Source organism: Dendropsophus ebraccatus, chromosome 2 (genome assembly GCF_027789765.1).
Source record: "Dendropsophus ebraccatus isolate aDenEbr1 chromosome 2, aDenEbr1.pat, whole genome shotgun sequence".
NCBI classification, from domain to species: Eukaryota; Metazoa; Chordata; class Amphibia; order Anura; family Hylidae; genus Dendropsophus; species Dendropsophus ebraccatus.
In genome coordinates this window covers 159043697-159061198 of record NC_091455.1, presented here as the reverse complement: position 1 = coordinate 159061198, position 17502 = coordinate 159043697, and the positions used below count along the sequence as shown (strand labels likewise).

At 42.3% G+C, this 17502-nt stretch overlaps 1 protein-coding gene across 1 annotated transcript in view; it reads right to left on the bottom strand.

The window, feature by feature from the left end:
* Nucleotides 1-8621: 8621 nt before the first annotated feature.
* GASK1A (golgi associated kinase 1A) overlaps nt 8622-17502 on the bottom strand; it is a 46552-nt gene continuing 37671 nt past the window's right edge. The window contains exons 3-5 of the mRNA XM_069960388.1: nt 13464-13586; nt 12810-12913; nt 8622-10070 (exon numbers count right to left, since the gene is read on the bottom strand). Coding sequence (XP_069816489.1) covers nt 9866-10070; nt 12810-12913; nt 13464-13586 — 432 coding nt within the window. The 3' untranslated portion in view covers nt 8622-9865. The remainder of the gene's footprint in view (nt 10071-12809; nt 12914-13463; nt 13587-17502) is intronic.

Genomic DNA, 17502 nt, shown 5'->3' with positions numbered 1-17502 from the left:
GTTCTTTATTACTTGACATGACAATATTTTAGCAATTATTGCTGTTCATGTGTTCATTTTATTTTTGATGAAATAGGTGAGTTCTTGTAATTATTATTTATCAGTTACAAAAATTCTTAGACTATTACATAGTAGTTGATTGAATATTGCATGTTGTTTTCATTTATAAATGGGATGTCCCTTTCTTTTGTCAGAATTGCTGAAAGTCCAGTTATATGCATGGTACAGTACTCTGTGATGGTTGAATGACTCTGATTTACAGTAGGGGCAGTTTTCTATTTATTTTACTAGTTACTAGTATTAGTACTAGTTTACTAGTATCTATTTTTCTATGTTAAAGTGAATTTAATTACCACAAGCTTGTCCAGTTAGGGACCTGCAGACACAGCTCACCTCCTTCACTGCATCCACAAAGACCTCCGCACAGGTGACACAGCATGCCTAGAAGTCTCTCTTGTGAATAAAATCCCCTCCAGTTTATTGTTGTGTCAGTGGAGCTTGCTGTAAAGCATATCTGCTATAAATTGGCACTGTCATGTATGCTTTAGTATGGTCTGAAATGTTCCAGGGCCTTGATTTTTAGTTTTCCTAGTCAAATATTTTAACATTAATGAACATTCCTCAACATCATTGTACAACTCTTAAAGGCAAGCATTACACGCCAGTGTTTATATGCAGGGCAGTATTATGCACTAAATTTATTTAGAGGCACAGCCCTCTTAGTAAATTAGGCACATTAGTGTAAAATCTAAAAGGTCACACTTTTCTACACAAAATCGCCTTTTAATGTTAAGCATTCAAGTCTTATAGAAGGAATCTGTCAGCTGTAATTCACATTCCAAACTGCTGACACTGTTAGTTGTTAGGAAAAGGAGACTTATGGTACCTTTCATAAATCTGTCTGTGCTTCCTGAATGTATAAAAATGTTTTTACTTAATGGCATAGGGAGTTCCAAAGGCTTTCCAAGCAACCGAACTGCTGGAAATTTCCTCTCTCCCCCCTGCCTACTTGATTGACACCTAGGAGCAGTCCTAAGCAGGGTCAGGTGTGGGAGGAGGGAGTGAGGAGGTGTTACAGCTTGCTGCACTTTAGCCTCTTTGACACTTTTTACTATATAAATATAAGCATTTTTCTAAAGGCCCTATTACACGGAACGTCCCGTGTTATAGAAAGGAACGATCAATCAATAGCGGGCGCAGAAAACCCTGTCAGTGCACACTATGCTCGCTCCATAGTGTGCAGTGGAGAGTTCAGATGTGAGCGCGCATAGATGCGCCCGCATCAGAACTCTGCTGCTGCAAAGATCATCCGACCCGTACTGCAGTACCGGCCGGGATGATCTTTTCAGAGACCGGCCATTCTGTGACCCGGCCATTCTCTCACGCAGTCTGCACATGGCCTAAGTGTGACCTTGCCAGTCCACAAGTCATCCAGGCAACTTTCCCTGTATTACAGTGCTCTGAGATGTAGGTTCCAGAAGCAAAAAGTGTCAACCTCAGTCAAATGCTTCTCATTAAAAAGTTCCCTGTAGTAGTAGTGATGTCACTAGCCTGCAGAACTAGAAGTTAATCAGCCTGTAAAAGTGACAGCAGTCAGCTGAGGAGCGGTAAAATGCCTGAGGGTTATGTGTGGCAGATAACAGGAAACATCTGTGTTGGATGTGTCCAGATCACAAGCAGTGTATACTTGCTATCTGTACTGCTTGGGATTTGGCTTTCCAGTCCTCCGGCTGTATCTTCAGGTCCCACCTCCTCCAGAATGATTGACTGGAGAGCCAGTTCACAAGCAGCGCAGATTGTAAATAAAGACTGTTTGTGATCTGGACACTGACAACACAGATATATACATACCCGTTTATATTTGTTTTGCCATGTAAAGGCACTGCATACAAGCGCCAATCTCACTGACCAAGGGTTGTTTGCTGCCTTCGCAGCCAACAAATCTATAGGTCTAAATGGAGCTAAAGCCATCACCTTAAACAACAAACAACCCAGCATGGATCCAATACTCCCCTAAAAATAACCCTGCTGCCAGCAACCATGTAAACACTTAAAAATACATATCATACACTTAGCATGGGAGCCTTAGTGGTACCATGAACTTGCCCTTGTACTGTATGTAATTCTCTGCATACATTGTATGCATTGTCACTAACTTTTCATTCTTAGACTAGACGCACACTGCATTTCCGGCCCACGCCGGTCTATATTTCGGGAACCTATGAAGAAAGGGTGCTGAAGTTCGCCGTACATGTAGCCTGTGGCTGACAGCCCCATTGAATTTAATGGGCAGGGTGGCATTTTGTGACTGTTCTGTCCATTTCCTGGACGTATAATTTTTTTTGTAGGGTTTAAAAGCATAGCCTTCCACGGTTTTAACGATAATGACTTCCTGCCCATTCAAGTCAATGCTTTTATTTGTATAGCACACGCAAATTCCGCAGCACTTTGCATAGTTTTGCCAATTATTGCTACCTGACCCCAATAGAGCTCACAATCTAAATTCACGTATCTGTATGTTTTGGGTGTGGGAGGAAACCCACGTAAACATGGAGAGAACATACAAACTCTTTGCAGATGTTGCCCTTGGTGGGATTTGATGTTTAGCCCAGTGTGGGGCCAAAAACACAATGTGAACTGGTAAATAAGGTCTTTTCCCAATCTAATGTCTGATAGCAGCAACAGTGACAACGCTAGTTGTTGCGAATGATCAATGATGCCTCCCAACGCCTCGCAGAAGGGCTACATGTTTCCCCTAATAGGCCAAAATGAGCGCTCAAGTAGAAGCTCCCACCTTCATATTCCTGTGGGCATGGCACTGGGGTTAGTCTAGCATAAGAATGCATCAGGGGATGTGGCCTACATCTAAGGGCCTCCCCACCAATAGAGGTTCAGAGGAACACTACTAAGGGCAGGAGGCCACTTTTTTTGGCCAGTTATTGGAATGGCAGCCTTTTCTGATGATCTGTCATAATCTCCAGCACTTCTCATCAAGGTAAGACATAAGGTAAGAGAATGTTTCCTTTCTTTTTTCTATATTTATCTATACCTTCCTTCATGCCAACATCCAATTCAGGGACTTTTCTCTCCCACTCTCATCCCCCTTCTCGTCCGTGGAGGCCTTAGCCATTTGGTTATCCAATTTACTACATACTGTGTACGTCCTTAGCTCCAGAATTAGATTGCAGCAAAAAGACAACAAAGACAAACAAAGGTGCAGAGGAGAGAGACTTAAAGGGGTAGTGCGGCGGTATTTACAGAATAACAACTTTGTAATGTATGTTATGTCTGTGAATGGCCCCCTTCCCTGTGTCCCACCACCCCCACCCGTGTACCCGGAAGTGTGGTGCACTATACATTATCTGTCACGTGCCGACCCCCGTCTTCGATCTTCAGTCAGTGACGTCTTCTTCGGCCGGCGAACAGCTCCGACTGTTCCGAATGCCGGACACCCTCTGCAGCGTCATCCGATGCTCAGCCGCGATTGGCTGAGCATAACTGTGCTCAGCCAATCGCGACTGAGCATCGGATGACGCTGCAGAGGGTGGCCAGCATTCGGAACAGTCGGAGCTGTTCGCCGGACGGCTGAATAAGACATCACTGACTGAAGATCGGAGACGGGGTCGGCACGTGACGGGTAATGTATAGCGCACCACACTTCTGGGTACACGGGTGGGGGTGGTGGGACACGGGGAAGGGGGCCATTCACAGACATAACATACATTACAAAGTTTTATAACTTTGTAATGTGTGTTATTCTGTGAATAATTCTTTACCGCCGCACTACCCCTTTAAGGCCCTATTACACAAAGTGATTAATTGCCTTGTATAATAGAAGACAACGATCAGCCGATCACCGATCACGATGCTGCTGTTGCTCCATGCAATAGGAGCAGCAGCAGAAGGCCACTGCTATCTTCCATGGGCTGCCGAGATGATCCAGCGATCACCCGGGTAGCCCAACACCTACCCCCCCCCCCCCCTCATTTCCTACCTGCTCGCTGGGGGCTTTACTGCACAGGCTCATACCCCACTCTCAATTAAGTGGCACATTCACATTAAAAACTACGGTACGTATTAAAATATATACATTTGTCAGCCTGCCTTCCGTACTTCAAAATGACTCCATGGTTCAATTTGCCAAAATCTGAAAATGGTTCTGTGTGGTTGATTTTGTGCTGGCATTCAAGTATAACCAAAAAAACAGAAGGTGCAACAGCAACCGACAGGGGCTTACCGTGTATACTGCTCCCAGCGTACACATGGTAAACACCTGCTCTGTAGATATTAAAAAGTGAGGGTCTTAGCAAACTATTTGATCAAACAGAGTGTACCATGTCACCACGTTAAGGCGTCCTCGAGACATAGTCCCTACTCTAGCATTTTCACACTAGCAATGGCCTCTCCTGGGCTGAATAAGCCTACAACTGGGCAGATAGAAGCCAAAGGATCTCTTTTTATAGCACCCTTGGGACATGGGTGGAGTGCAAGCCAACAGGAGGTATTCAAGTATAACCCATGGCACGTGAGCTACTTCTCGTTATATTGAATTAGAAGCTTGTAGATGGCTGCCACCTTCCTGATTTTTATTTAAACAAACTTCCCACAGTTGCTAAACAAAGGTCATGATGACTAATATCAGAAGTAATGTCACCCTTCATAATAAATGGCTTGGGAACTCCACCACAATTAATGTAATACATCTGTTTATGCAGCAATAGCTGAAGACACAAGATGGCCTTCTTGTACCCCCCAGTCATTGTATTTAATCCTTTGTTCCTTCAGCAGCTTTAAGGCCCTATTCCACGGGTCGTTTAGAGGAGCAATATCGTTCGTATTCGGCCGATAACGGCCACTACGAACGATATTTGTCCCGTGGAATAGAGTGCAACGATAAGCCGACATCGTTCATGTCGGCTGATCGTTGCAGTCGCTTGTTTTTCAACATGTTGAAAAACAAGCGACTGATATAGCAGCGATCTGCTGCCGTCGCTCCGTTGAATAGGACCGTCGGCAGCAGATGCTGCTATATCCTATGGGCTGCCCGGACGATCAGCGATCCCCCGGGCAGCCCCCCCAGCAGCTCCCCGCCGCCCCTCCCGCACTCACCCGCTCGCTGACGCCGCGTTGAATAGCTGCGGCAGCGAGCGGGGAACGAGGAGCAAACGAGCGCTAATAGCGCTCGTTTGCTCCTCCAAACGACTCGTGGAATAGGGGCATTAGATCCTGTGTCCTTCATAATTCAGGCTGACAGTAACTACTGTACATAGCTTGCAGGCATCATGTAGTATATGTATGCTGTAATCACAGTATTCCTTAAACCCACTTCATGCTGCGATGATTTCAGAGCCTTCTTGTAGACAGTCCAGCAAAGCTGTTTATTTAATGCTGGAGCTTTACACATCTGCTGCAATAGCTAGAATGTTCTGCTAATCTCCAATAGACCTGTAGTAAGGATCAGAGGAGCAGGATAGCCAGTGCTAAAAGATCTGCTCAGATTAAAGCAGGGTTGGAAATTATAAAGAGGGGAATCCCCCCACACTACTAATTCTGTCCATGTGGGATAGGTGAAGTGCCTGATCACAGAGTCCTTACATTTTATTACATTTTGTGTAATATTGACAAACTTATGGAATAGGGAAGCAATAGAAAAAAGTTGGCATCATGGTGGCCATGATGCTGTTTTGGTTTACATATTATTTTAAGGCACATAATTTAATAGCACAAATCACTACTAATAACCCATGCAGGGGGAGGTTATAGGTGAACTATCAGCAGGTTAGACAAATCTGGCATGGCATGGATGGATGCCTGCCTTGGTAAGCCCTTGTCATGTCGCAATACTCGCAACCCAGTTAGACTTGACATAAAAGGGGCCACCCTGGTGTTTCCCTATTTATGTTTCAATAGTCACAACCGAGTGCATGTACACCATATCACACGCTACTAAGGAAGGTTATTTGAAGGAGCAGAGGCAAAATTAAGATCTCCAATCCATATTATTTTGGCAGACAGCTTGTCAGGACTGTGCGCTGGCGCTCCTTGGTTTAGGCTGTGCAGCCGAGAAGGGGCTGAGTTGGTGCAGTTCCAGAACCCTATCTGAACACAGGTCTATTTTAGGTTTGTTCAACCCCACCTGTCTTGCTTGTTGTGCCTTGGCAGCTTGAGGGTTAACCTGCTGCTGTGCAGGTGAGCTGTGTGGAGGACCAATCAGCTGCTGGACTGAGTTCCTGATCCTCCAAAATAATGAGTAAGCCCAGCAGTGCTGGCTATTGGTGTTCTTTGCTGGGCTAGCTTGCTGTAACTTGTAGTACTCTAACCTTTTGCTCGTTTTCTGACCCTTGGCTTGTTTTCTGACTTCCCAGTTTCGCCGCCTGCTTTGACCGTATTGCCTGACCCTTGACCATACGACTGCTTCCATTTTTGTACCAAAGTTGCCTGCCGTTACTGACCCGGACTGTTCACCACGCTTTATTGTGTTTGTCTGTGCTCTGTGTTCCACTTACACCAGTGCAGGGACTGCCTTCATGGTTGTCCGCAGCCGCCTAGGGCTGACTGAAGCAAGTAGGCAGGGGCAGAGGGTGGGAACATCCAGGGCTCACTGTCTGTCTATATCTGTCTGACTTTTTTTCGAACATGGTATTACTGGGACCATATTACAGACACTGTCAAGTGCAAAGCTCTCTCTCTTAGCTCAATGAGGTGGCTTGGTCTTCCTTCCACAGCCCCCCTCCCCCTTATTTTCTCCCTTCTTTTCTATCTGCCATCCCCTTCTACTCCTTATTTCACCTTTCCTTTTAATTGGGTTGGGCTCCCTCCCTTTTGATTGTACTGTTAATTTTACTCCTCATTTCAAATGTTACAATGATTTCTGCATCACTACCCCTGCCTCCTAGGCACCTGTTGTAATGTTTTTTTTTTATGTAATAAATACAGAACTTATTTAAAAAAAAAAAACATATAGACTCCCTTGGCAAATGCAAAAACATATAATGTGAGGTCCACAGCAGGAGAGGTTTACTATGGGGATTGGCTGCTGCTCTGGACAGTTCCTGTCGCGGACAGAGATGTCAGCACTGTAAAACACCACATCCTGCAGGACATACAGCAGCTGATAAGTAAGGGAAGGCTTCAGATTTTTAATTAGAAGTAAATTACAAATCTCTATATTTTTCAGAAACCAATTGATTTGAAAGAAAAAGATTTTCACTGGATGACCCCTTTAAATTGTCTGGACATGTGCAGTGTTGGTGGGCTGTCCTTTCTTAAAGTTCAGATACTTATCCAGTGTGTGACTGGCGTTCCTTTGGCCAGCCATTGGACCTGATCCTGGGGACCACCAATTAAGAACCAGTGAGAAATGACATGCTGACACTAGCATAGTGCTACAACACCACCTACGAGGACTGCCAGTAGTCTTACTTTTTAACTGTACACTTCCTATCTGCAGTATTCTATCACCATCTACTGGCCAATGTTAGTTACTGCACACCTACATGTATTCTAAATGTAGTGACTATACCATTGTGTCTCTTTCCTGCATTTTTAAATGGAAATTTACAGCAAAGCTTGTCTTCCTTACCACTACCATCTAACTGTAACTGGGCTTCAGTCTCTATGCAACGCTCTCCTGCACCCCCTATGTAGTAGGAGTACTTGTGAGATGACCCCCAACTGATATGAACTGGGGCACCCCTAATCTCTGGCACCCCTTTTCAGACTTTCCCTCAATGACCACCATAAGATGAAACACAAAAGCAATAGACCTTAATATGACCCTACTTTGGGAATCAGGCAGCGGATTGAAAAAAGGACCCCACCATCACAATAGCAGTGGCACCAAAAAAACTTGTATGAAAAGCTTAATATGTGCATTAAAGAGATGAATTCACTTTAAAGGCAGTTAATGAAAATTTCTTAGTTTGCTAGGAAAATGAGACTCATTAAAAGAAAAAAAAAAGCTTAATTTTTATTTGTACAACAAATATACATTTTAATAACTTTTGATGTAAAGAAGTGGTTGTAAAAATGTTGCATAATTGTAACTATTTGCCGTTAAAATGTCCACAAATTCTGTGCTTACCCTAAAGTGTTACTTTCATTTAAAAAAAAAACTTTTCATAGAGATGTCAACAATTTAAGTGATGTATAGGTCAGGCACGTGAAACTCTGGCAGCGGGCCAAATCTAGCCTGCAGGGCTATAATTTTTGGCCCACAGAGGAAATCAATTGATTTTCTAGCGCTGATAATTATAATATGGGCGGTCTGGATGGGGGAGTAGCAAACTACCATGTGGCTCAAAAAGGGGTGGAATAGTTACTATGTGCGGCATTAATTGGAAGAGTAGCTACTATGTGGGGGCACTACTGGGGGAACTGACAACTATATGGGGCATTGTTGAAGGGGACTGACTACCATTTGGGCCACACTACTATATGGGGCACTATTGAGGGAGGCAGACTACTATATAGGGCACTCTTGGGGTCTGTCCACACGTACAGACTCGCAGCGTAAATCTGAACGACCGCTGCGTGTATATAATTCTGCCGGCTCCTGTCCCGCTGTGTCTGTATATATTACCTGTCCTCGCTGCATGGGGTCCCGCTGTCCTGCTCTTCCACCCAGCCAATCAGTGGCTGCGGCTGGGCAACACATTGATTGGCCGCCGGGAGAGCAGGACGCCGGGACCCCGTGCAGGAGACAGGTAATGTATATACAGGCACAGCGGGGCAGGAGCCGAAGGGGTTAAGGGGCCGGCAGAATTACTCGTTCAGACCGCTGCGAGTATGTAGTGACAGGGAACTGCCAGGACCTGACAGACTCGCAGCAAGATTTACACTGCGAGTCTATACGTGTGAACTGACCCTTAAGGGGGATTTACTACTATATGGGGCATTATTGAGGGGTCTGACTACTATTTGAGACACTATTGAGGGGGGGCTGACTACTGAATGAGACACTAATATGGGATTACCTATTGCGTGGGGGAATTAATGGGGTAACTACTGTGTGGGGTCAACTACGTTATAGGGCAATTTTAGGGGGTACTTACTGCATGGGCTATAGAAGGGGGCATTTTTACCATTTTGAGCACATGCACATATGTGGGTAGGAGGTGTTATAAAAGTTCAATGCCTAAAATGAATTACAGATATGACACGGCGGGCAAGTTCTGTGGACAGCCCTGGGCCCATGGTACAAAAAAAGTAGAAGAGAAAAACATAAATTTTTACTATTATAAATTGTCAGTTTTTTTAAAGTTATATAATTCTGCAAAAAACAACAACCTGTGAAAACAGCCTCAGCGTGGAAAACTAAAGGCTGAACTACGTGTAAGGTAACATCAGCTCAATTTGTATATGGCCTATTCTATGCTTTTGAAGTTATAGTAGCAATGGTAGGCCTTTTAGATGCGGTATAATAGTATAGGATCTTATTCACATAGCAATATTTTGGTCATTATTGTGCATGGGTATTTATATGCCAAAACAAAGACTATAACTGTAAGTATACTGGAAATATGAGCATCTTTTAAGAAGAAGTAGTGTATATGGGGAAAACTGGAAATTCCCCTCTTTTACTGGTACGATTTCAAGTGGGATTAATTTTCCCTTTTTCTCCACAGCATATCCACTTTTATCTTGTTATATTCCAATACTATATACAGAATTAGCATTCTCCTATGACATGGGCCTCTCTCCACAGATATGGTTGTGAATACTACAGTATATTATAATATAAGCTTGTCTATGTTATGTAGACTTTATACAGTAGTTACATTTTTCATGTGGTCCTTTCATTTTTTTTCTTTTCATATGTAATGAAGTTTTCACCTTTTTCCATTTCTAAAGAGTGGGCAGTTAGTTATAGATGAGAAATAAGCGGTATACTGTGTTTTTCTATGTAGTTCAGAAGTATCTGCCCTCTCGTGTCAATCGTTTCAACTAATTTCTTTACTCCATGTAACCCTCCTTGGCTGTTCCAAAATATATCGTCCATCTCCAGTGACTTTAGCAGCATGGTCTGTAAACATCCCGACCTCAGAACTTTTACCGCAGATTCAGGAAACCTAAGAGAATACAATAATCAAAATTTAGAGGTTGCAAAAAAATGTCAAAGATTCTAACATAGCATAAGTAATCTACTTATCCACACCACAACTGAAAAAAGTTTACCCAAGCCCCAGCCTGTTATACAACTATAACATGCTCAGGGAGTGTTCACACATTCCGGTTTTTATTGCAGTTATTGAATGTAAAGCAGGGAATGTGTCATAATCGTAGGATACATAAGAAGAAAAGACTGAGACTTCTCTGCTCAGAGCCAATCCTGGCTTCAATAATTCAGCAGCTACCTTTTTCAGCTGATTTATCATGTGCGATTTTTTTTTTTTTTTTTTTTTTTTTTTGTGCAAAAAAATCGCAGCAGCAGTATTCCACTGCTACCCCAGCGTATTTTTATGCTAAACTTTTTTAGTAAAAAAATTCGCAAGATTTATCAAAAAATTTTGAGCAGGGAAAGCAAGAATATGCACAGTGTGAAATAACTGACTCCTGTGCAATAAAATTGAGCAGATGATACATTCCCCCAAAATGTTCACATATAGACACATACAAAGTGGAAAAAAAATACATCACTTGCTAACCTGCTTCACACATCCATGTGGAGGGGGAAAAAACAATCTGATGCTGCATACATTAGTCACCCATCTTGGTGTTAAAGGGCTTTTTCAGGCAAAACTAACTAGTATGTCCATAGGAGAGTTCATTAGTCACTGATCAGCAGGGTGCTGACACTCAGAACCCCGCCAATCAGTTGTTCAGCACCCGCACTACACTGGGTTGGAATCGCCAAATGAACAGGGCCTAAAAATACAGACTGGCACTGACAAGTGCCTCTTTCTGCCCAATTGCCACTAATTTCCCCCTTGGTGCACTTACGTTTAGTGCCTACTTGCCATTTGCCATTTGTTGCCCGATAAGCAATAAATAGAAAATGGGTCATGACCCGTCTTGATTGGAGCACAAAACATTGCACAAACACTGGACACAGAAGACGGTATATAAAAAAAAAAAAAAGTACTGTATAGACTTTATTATTAAAGCAATGTGTTAACAAAAATTTACTTTACTTTCCAGAAGTACTTTATTGCACTTCTGACTGTAATTTTTCTTATTTCATGTTTGTCCATTGTTATGGGCGCTGGCATCTTGCCTGAGCTGTTTTTGACAAACCACACTTATGGAGGCCACGAAAACACTCTTTGGCCTCTATTCGGATAATGAGGATCTATGACTATACATAGAGTATGCGCCAAAAACCTATCACAGTGCAAATCTAAACATGTGCACCCAAGTGTAGTATGAAGAGAGCCTTATTATAGCTCTGTTCACACCACATCTTTGAATCCTGTTAAAATCCTGTACTGCTTCTTATCCAAGATTAGACGACACCTCTTGAGCAGCCATATCCCATATGCTTTACAGCAATCCTCATGGACAATAGTCAGAGTCTGTCCACTTGGGATGAATGTACTAACAGAGTGTGCCTTGTGACCTGTGAAGAGGTCATTCCACAGGGAGCTGCTCTTGCTATCTACTGGTGCCACATGTGGCTATAATGCTGTACGGCAGCCTCCTCTCCTCACTACAGACAGAACAGGAAGTCTCAGCTTAGTTTTAGACCCAGTGGCGAGAATGAAAACTGCAAGATTTAAAGATTCTTTTATAATATAAATAGAAAAATTAAAAATTTTAATAAAATCACCAAAAATACTTAAAAAAATATGTTTAATGTAAAAACAATATTTAAACAATAAGTCATTTTCTGATGACACATTCCATTTAGTGAGTGTTAATTAGTGCTATTTTGCCACAAATTTGCTGTAAAATAGCAATCTTTTTGCTGAGTTTTTGATGCAATTGTGCCAAAAATATTGATTATTTTATCATGAATTGAGCAATTTGTGTCAAAATAGCGCTATTTAAAAACACATTAAGGCTGGGTTCACACTACGTATATTTCAGTCAGTATTGTGGTCCTCATATTGCAACCAAAACCAGGAATGGATTAAAAACACAGAAAGGCTCTGTTCACACAATGTTGTAATTGAGTGGATGGCCGCCATTTAATGGCAAATATTTGCTGTTATTTTAAAACAACGACTTATATTAAAATAATGGCAGTTATTTACTGTTATATGGCGGCCATCCACTCAATTTCACCATTGTGTAACAGATCCTTTCTGTGTTTTTAATCCACTCCTGGTTTTGGTTGCAATATGAGGACCACAATACTGACTGAAATATACGTAGTGTGAACCCAGCCTAAATGTGAGAATTTAAGAAGCAAATTAACAACAGGGGTCCTTATACTTTAATTGAATTCCATCATATTGATTTATTGTTTACAGGTTCAATAATGGCTATAAATAAAACTGGGATATGGCTGCTCAAGAGGTATTTTCTAATCTTGGAAAAGAAGCAGTACAGGATTTTAACAGGATTCAAAGATGTGGTGTGAACAGAGCTATAATAAGGCTCTCTTTATACTGCACTTGGGTGCACATGTTTAGATTTGAACCGTGATAGTTTTTGGCGCATACTCTATGTATAGTCATAGATTCTCATTATCCCAATAGAGGCCAAAGAGTGTTCTCGTGGCCTCCATAAGTGTGGTTTGTTGTTGTTCTTTTTACTGTATAGGAAAGTGTAGCAGATTCCTATGTAATGGGTCACTGCTCCAAACATGGTGTGTACAAAAGATAATAACACAAAAGAAATCAAAATAAATTTCACTGCTACCTTACCCATCAATCCCTTGCAAAAGCCTAAAGTTCAGATTATCATCAGGATGATTAGGCCTCCCCGCATTATCAATGTAAACTAAGTGAGAAGGGTCACTATGACGAATCTAAAAAAAAGAAAAGAATGAGAGAGCAGTAATGAGTAATATATTGAGTAATACATTTAAAGGGGTTATCCAGCTCTACAAAAACATGGACACTTTTCCCCCTCTTGTCTCCAGTTCAGGTGTGGTTTTCAATTGAGCTCCATTTACATCAATGAAACTGAGTTTCAAACCCCACCCAAACTGGGGACAATAGTGGTGCAAAAGTGGCCATGTTTTTGTAGCACTAGATAACCCCTTTTAAATATTCGAGAATTACTTTATATATGAGGGTGTTATTTAGCCATTTAATGTTGGTTTTATATGAGCACCTTTGGTACTGTGTAGGCACTGTACCACATACCATGTAACATGTACCGTATAGCCAGAGCAGGGCATGGTTACTCATGGCAGCAAACAGATTTTTAGCAACTGTATGAAAAAGTTAATTGGCCAAGCTGTGACACAGTTATTTGGGCACCATATCGTATGGCGCTTGTAATGAGCCTATACCAATGGCAGTGCATTGCTGGCGATGATCAGAGCATACACAGTGGGAATTATTAACACCTACCAGAATATGTACTAAAACAAGTTCATGCTGGTTGCGACACTTGTCATGCAGCAGCTCCTCTACACAAGACTCTGTTGGTTCAGGGTTAAAACCGCAACAGTATCTGTCTAGTCGATCCTGAACCTAAACAAAAGACACATTGACAAGAACCAGTTAGTAGAGATCTTCATGTAAGTAAGACCTTGATGTCAATAAAAGTGGCCATACACTTTAGACAAAAGATAGCTATACCTGCCAACAGTCTAAAATGTATGGCAGCCTGCCAATTCTCCCACCACAGATGATGGCAGAGGAGAGAAGGGTCACATAGAGAGACGAGCTTGCTCAAGTCTGATCGTTCACCATTTGAATACCAGTGGCTGAAGAAATTTAGGCCTCACTTAGAGGGACATATACTTAGAGATGAAACATGTGACTTCTATGGTGCCGTGTAACACAGATACAATAAGCCAAGCTGATTTTGGTCTCACTTTGTGAAGTATAGAAAAACAGTCACCTAACTGCTTGCATATAAACTGCTACTGATTGATCCTATTATCACTTTTTGGCGGTCAGTTTTTTATCATCCGTTACCTTGTAGTTATTAGAATGGGATGATTCTTGTATTAATAGCACTAGGTATTTATGTGTTAAATAGGGTACAGAAGTTATTAAAGGGGTACTCTGAAGGATTGTTTTTAAATCAACTGGTGTCAGAAAGTTATGCAGATTTGTAAATTACTTATGTGTAAAAATCTCAAGCCTTCTGTGTATGCTCAAGAGGAAGTCATGTATTCTTTCCAGTTTGACACAGTGCCCCCTGCTGCCACCTCTGTTCATGCCAGGAGCTGTCCAGAGCAATAGAGGTTATGCTATATGTGACTGCTCTGGACAGTTCTTGATATAGATATAGGTGGCAGCAGAGAGTACCGTGAATGGAAAGAATACACCACTTCCTGCAGGACATATAGCAGCCGATAAGTTTTCAGTTTTTTAAACAGAAGTAACTGGAGTACTGCTCTAAAGGGAACAAATCATTCCAATTTTGGCTAAAAAAAGTAAAAATACATTATAAGGCTATGTTCACATGCTGTACAAACAGCCATTCCGCCGTGAATGGCCAGTATTTAACACTATCTACAGCCGGAATGAATAAATGATTATAAATCATGGCGGAATGGCTGTTGTTTGAACAGCTAGTGAACATAGCCTAACACTTAATGCAATGTCTCCTTACATATATTCTAATGCATTTCACATGCTCTGCTTTTTGCCTAAAACATACTTTAATCTTTTCCCGCACTGTATGCAAATTACCGTTTACTAGTCATCGTGGCGGTGTTTTCTTTGAAACTAGTCACGGCTGGGGGAAATGAATTGTCCACAATCAAATTTATTACCTAAAATTGGGATGATTGGTTCCCTTTAGTGGAGCTCACATACTATTCAAAGCATTATAGCCTTCTGCTCCGCCTCTGACTTGTACAGAAAAGTGACAGATGCACTTTAACATCACAGGACCAGCAAGGTTTTACAATCATCACTGGAAGAGCAGCTAACAGCATGTTCAGTTTATTCTCTAGTTCCATTTATATTTAATAATGTGGAATCCAGTAGATTTCTGGCTTGATACATGTCATACACTGGTACAGCTTGGCAGCTTGGGCACTGCAGTTGTTACAGGACTACAAATTCTATCAATTTCTTATGACAGTCAAGCTGTGACTTAACCCTCAGCTAGAGCTACATGTATACCTAACATGGAGAGAATGGACATGCCATGTGCACACTATGGGGGTATTTTGCAATCCTCTGTGCCAGTTTTTTGGCTTACTATCAGGTCCGATTCTGGGGTCTGTGTCGCCTGAGGCAAACGTCAGGCCCCTGGGTGTTCCAGGGACGTGGGCCCGGTAGTGTATGTTCCGGAGGGGCCGGCAGGCGGCCCTACAACTGATAATCTGGGCATTTGCCCGGTCCGCCAGATTATCAGTCCGGGCATGATTATGCCGCCCCCTGCAAGACCGCAAAATCTACCGCCTGAGGCGGAATACTCATTCCGCCTCATGGCAGAAGCGGGCCTGCTTACTATGAAGGGGTGGAGCCTCTCATTGCCCAGAAAATTTAGTATAATTAATTCTGGATATCTGGCGCAAATTATAGCTGAAATGTACTTCAGCTCCTAGCTGGCATAGGTTTCAGTCCGTGGCGCACAGACAGCCATAGATGCACCAAATTTATTATAAGCCATAAATTTCTTAATAGATATGTAGCAACTACTCCAAAACGGATACAGTTGCACAACTAAGCAAGAAGATAAGCACATTAGAGTCTCTAGTTGGAGAAACAGACGCCTCACAGGTCCCCAACTGGCATCTTCATTAAATAGTACCCGCAAAACACCAGTGTCAACATCTACAGTGAAGAGGCGGCTGCGGGATTTTGGGCTTCAGGGCAGAGTGGCAAAGAAAAAGCCATATCTGAGACTGGCCAATAGAAGAAAAAGATTAAGATGGGCAAAAGAACACAGACATTGGACAGAGGAAGACTGGAAAAAAGTGTTGTGGACGGATGAATCCAAGTTTGAGGTGTTTGGATCATAAAGAAGAACGTTTGTGAGACGCAGAACAAATGAAAAGATGCTGGAAGAATGCCTGACGCCATCTGTTAAGCATGGTGGAGGTAATGTGATGGTCTGGGTTTGCTTTGATGCTGGTAAGGTGGGAGATTTGTTCAGGGTAAAAGGGATTCTGAATAAGGAAGGCTATCACTCAATTTTGCAACGCCATGCCATACCCAGTGGACAGCGCTTGATTGGAGCCAATTTCATCCTACAACAGTACAATGACCCTAAACACACCTCCAAATTGTGCAAGAACTATTTACAGCAGAAGCAGGCAGCTGGTATTCTATCGGTAATGGAGTGGCCAGCGCAGTCACCAGATCTGAACCCCATTGAGCTGTTGTGGGAGCAGCTTGACCGTATGGTACGCCAGAAGTGCCCATCCAACCAATCCAACTTGTGGGAGCTGCTTCTAGAAGCGTGGGGTGCAATTTCTCCAGCTTACCTCAACAGATTAATAGCTAGAATGCCAAAGGTGTGCAATGCTGTAATTGCTGCAAAAGGTGGATTCTTTGATGAAAGCAAAGATTGATGTAAAAACAATGTTATTTCAAATACGAATCATTATTTCTAACCTTGTCAATGTCTTGACTCTATTTTCTATTCATTTCACAACATATGGTGGTGAATAAGTGTGACTTTTCATGGAAAACACAAAATTGTTTGGGTGACCCCAAACTTTTGAACGGTAGTGTGTATATAAATATATATATGTATACACACACACACATATATATATATATATATATATATATATATATATATATATATATATATATATATAAATGTTATATACCATCAGTGAAGGGACAACATGGGCCCCCCTGTGCTTACTGCGTACACAAGGGGTGGGGGGGAGGGGCAAATTGAATCTTTGCCCCGGGTGCAGGAGAGCCTAGCTACACCTCTGGGAAAACATGGACACATGTTACAGTATGTTTACAGTATGCAAGTCTTGGTGTGAACAAAGGTCTAATTACCTGAACTGACAGCATCATAGTGATCAGTTTGGGTCATCAGTCCTGCAGTCAGGCTGGGACTTGTGGCTGCAATATGCTCTTTGTGAAGCCATCCTCAGGCTGAACTTACAAGTTACCGCCACAGGGTGGCACTATGCCATGCAGACAAAAACCTCACAGCAAAACCTTACATAGTCACACAGTGACTAAAATGACTAATGTTCCAACCATCTGGTGAGTGCCACTCTACATTTCTTCTATGTGGATTTATGAAAACCTTACATGGTTTACTGTGAACTGCTTGCATGGTTTGCAGCAACTTTGGCTGTGGACGCAACACCTCCATGTTACTGCAAGTGCTTGTACACAGCCATAGGCTTTGCTCACACAACGTAGCAATGACAGCTGTCATTAATGATCATGAGCATTAATAACAGCCGTGGTTGTACGTTGTGTGAACATAGCCTAATGATGTTAGCTC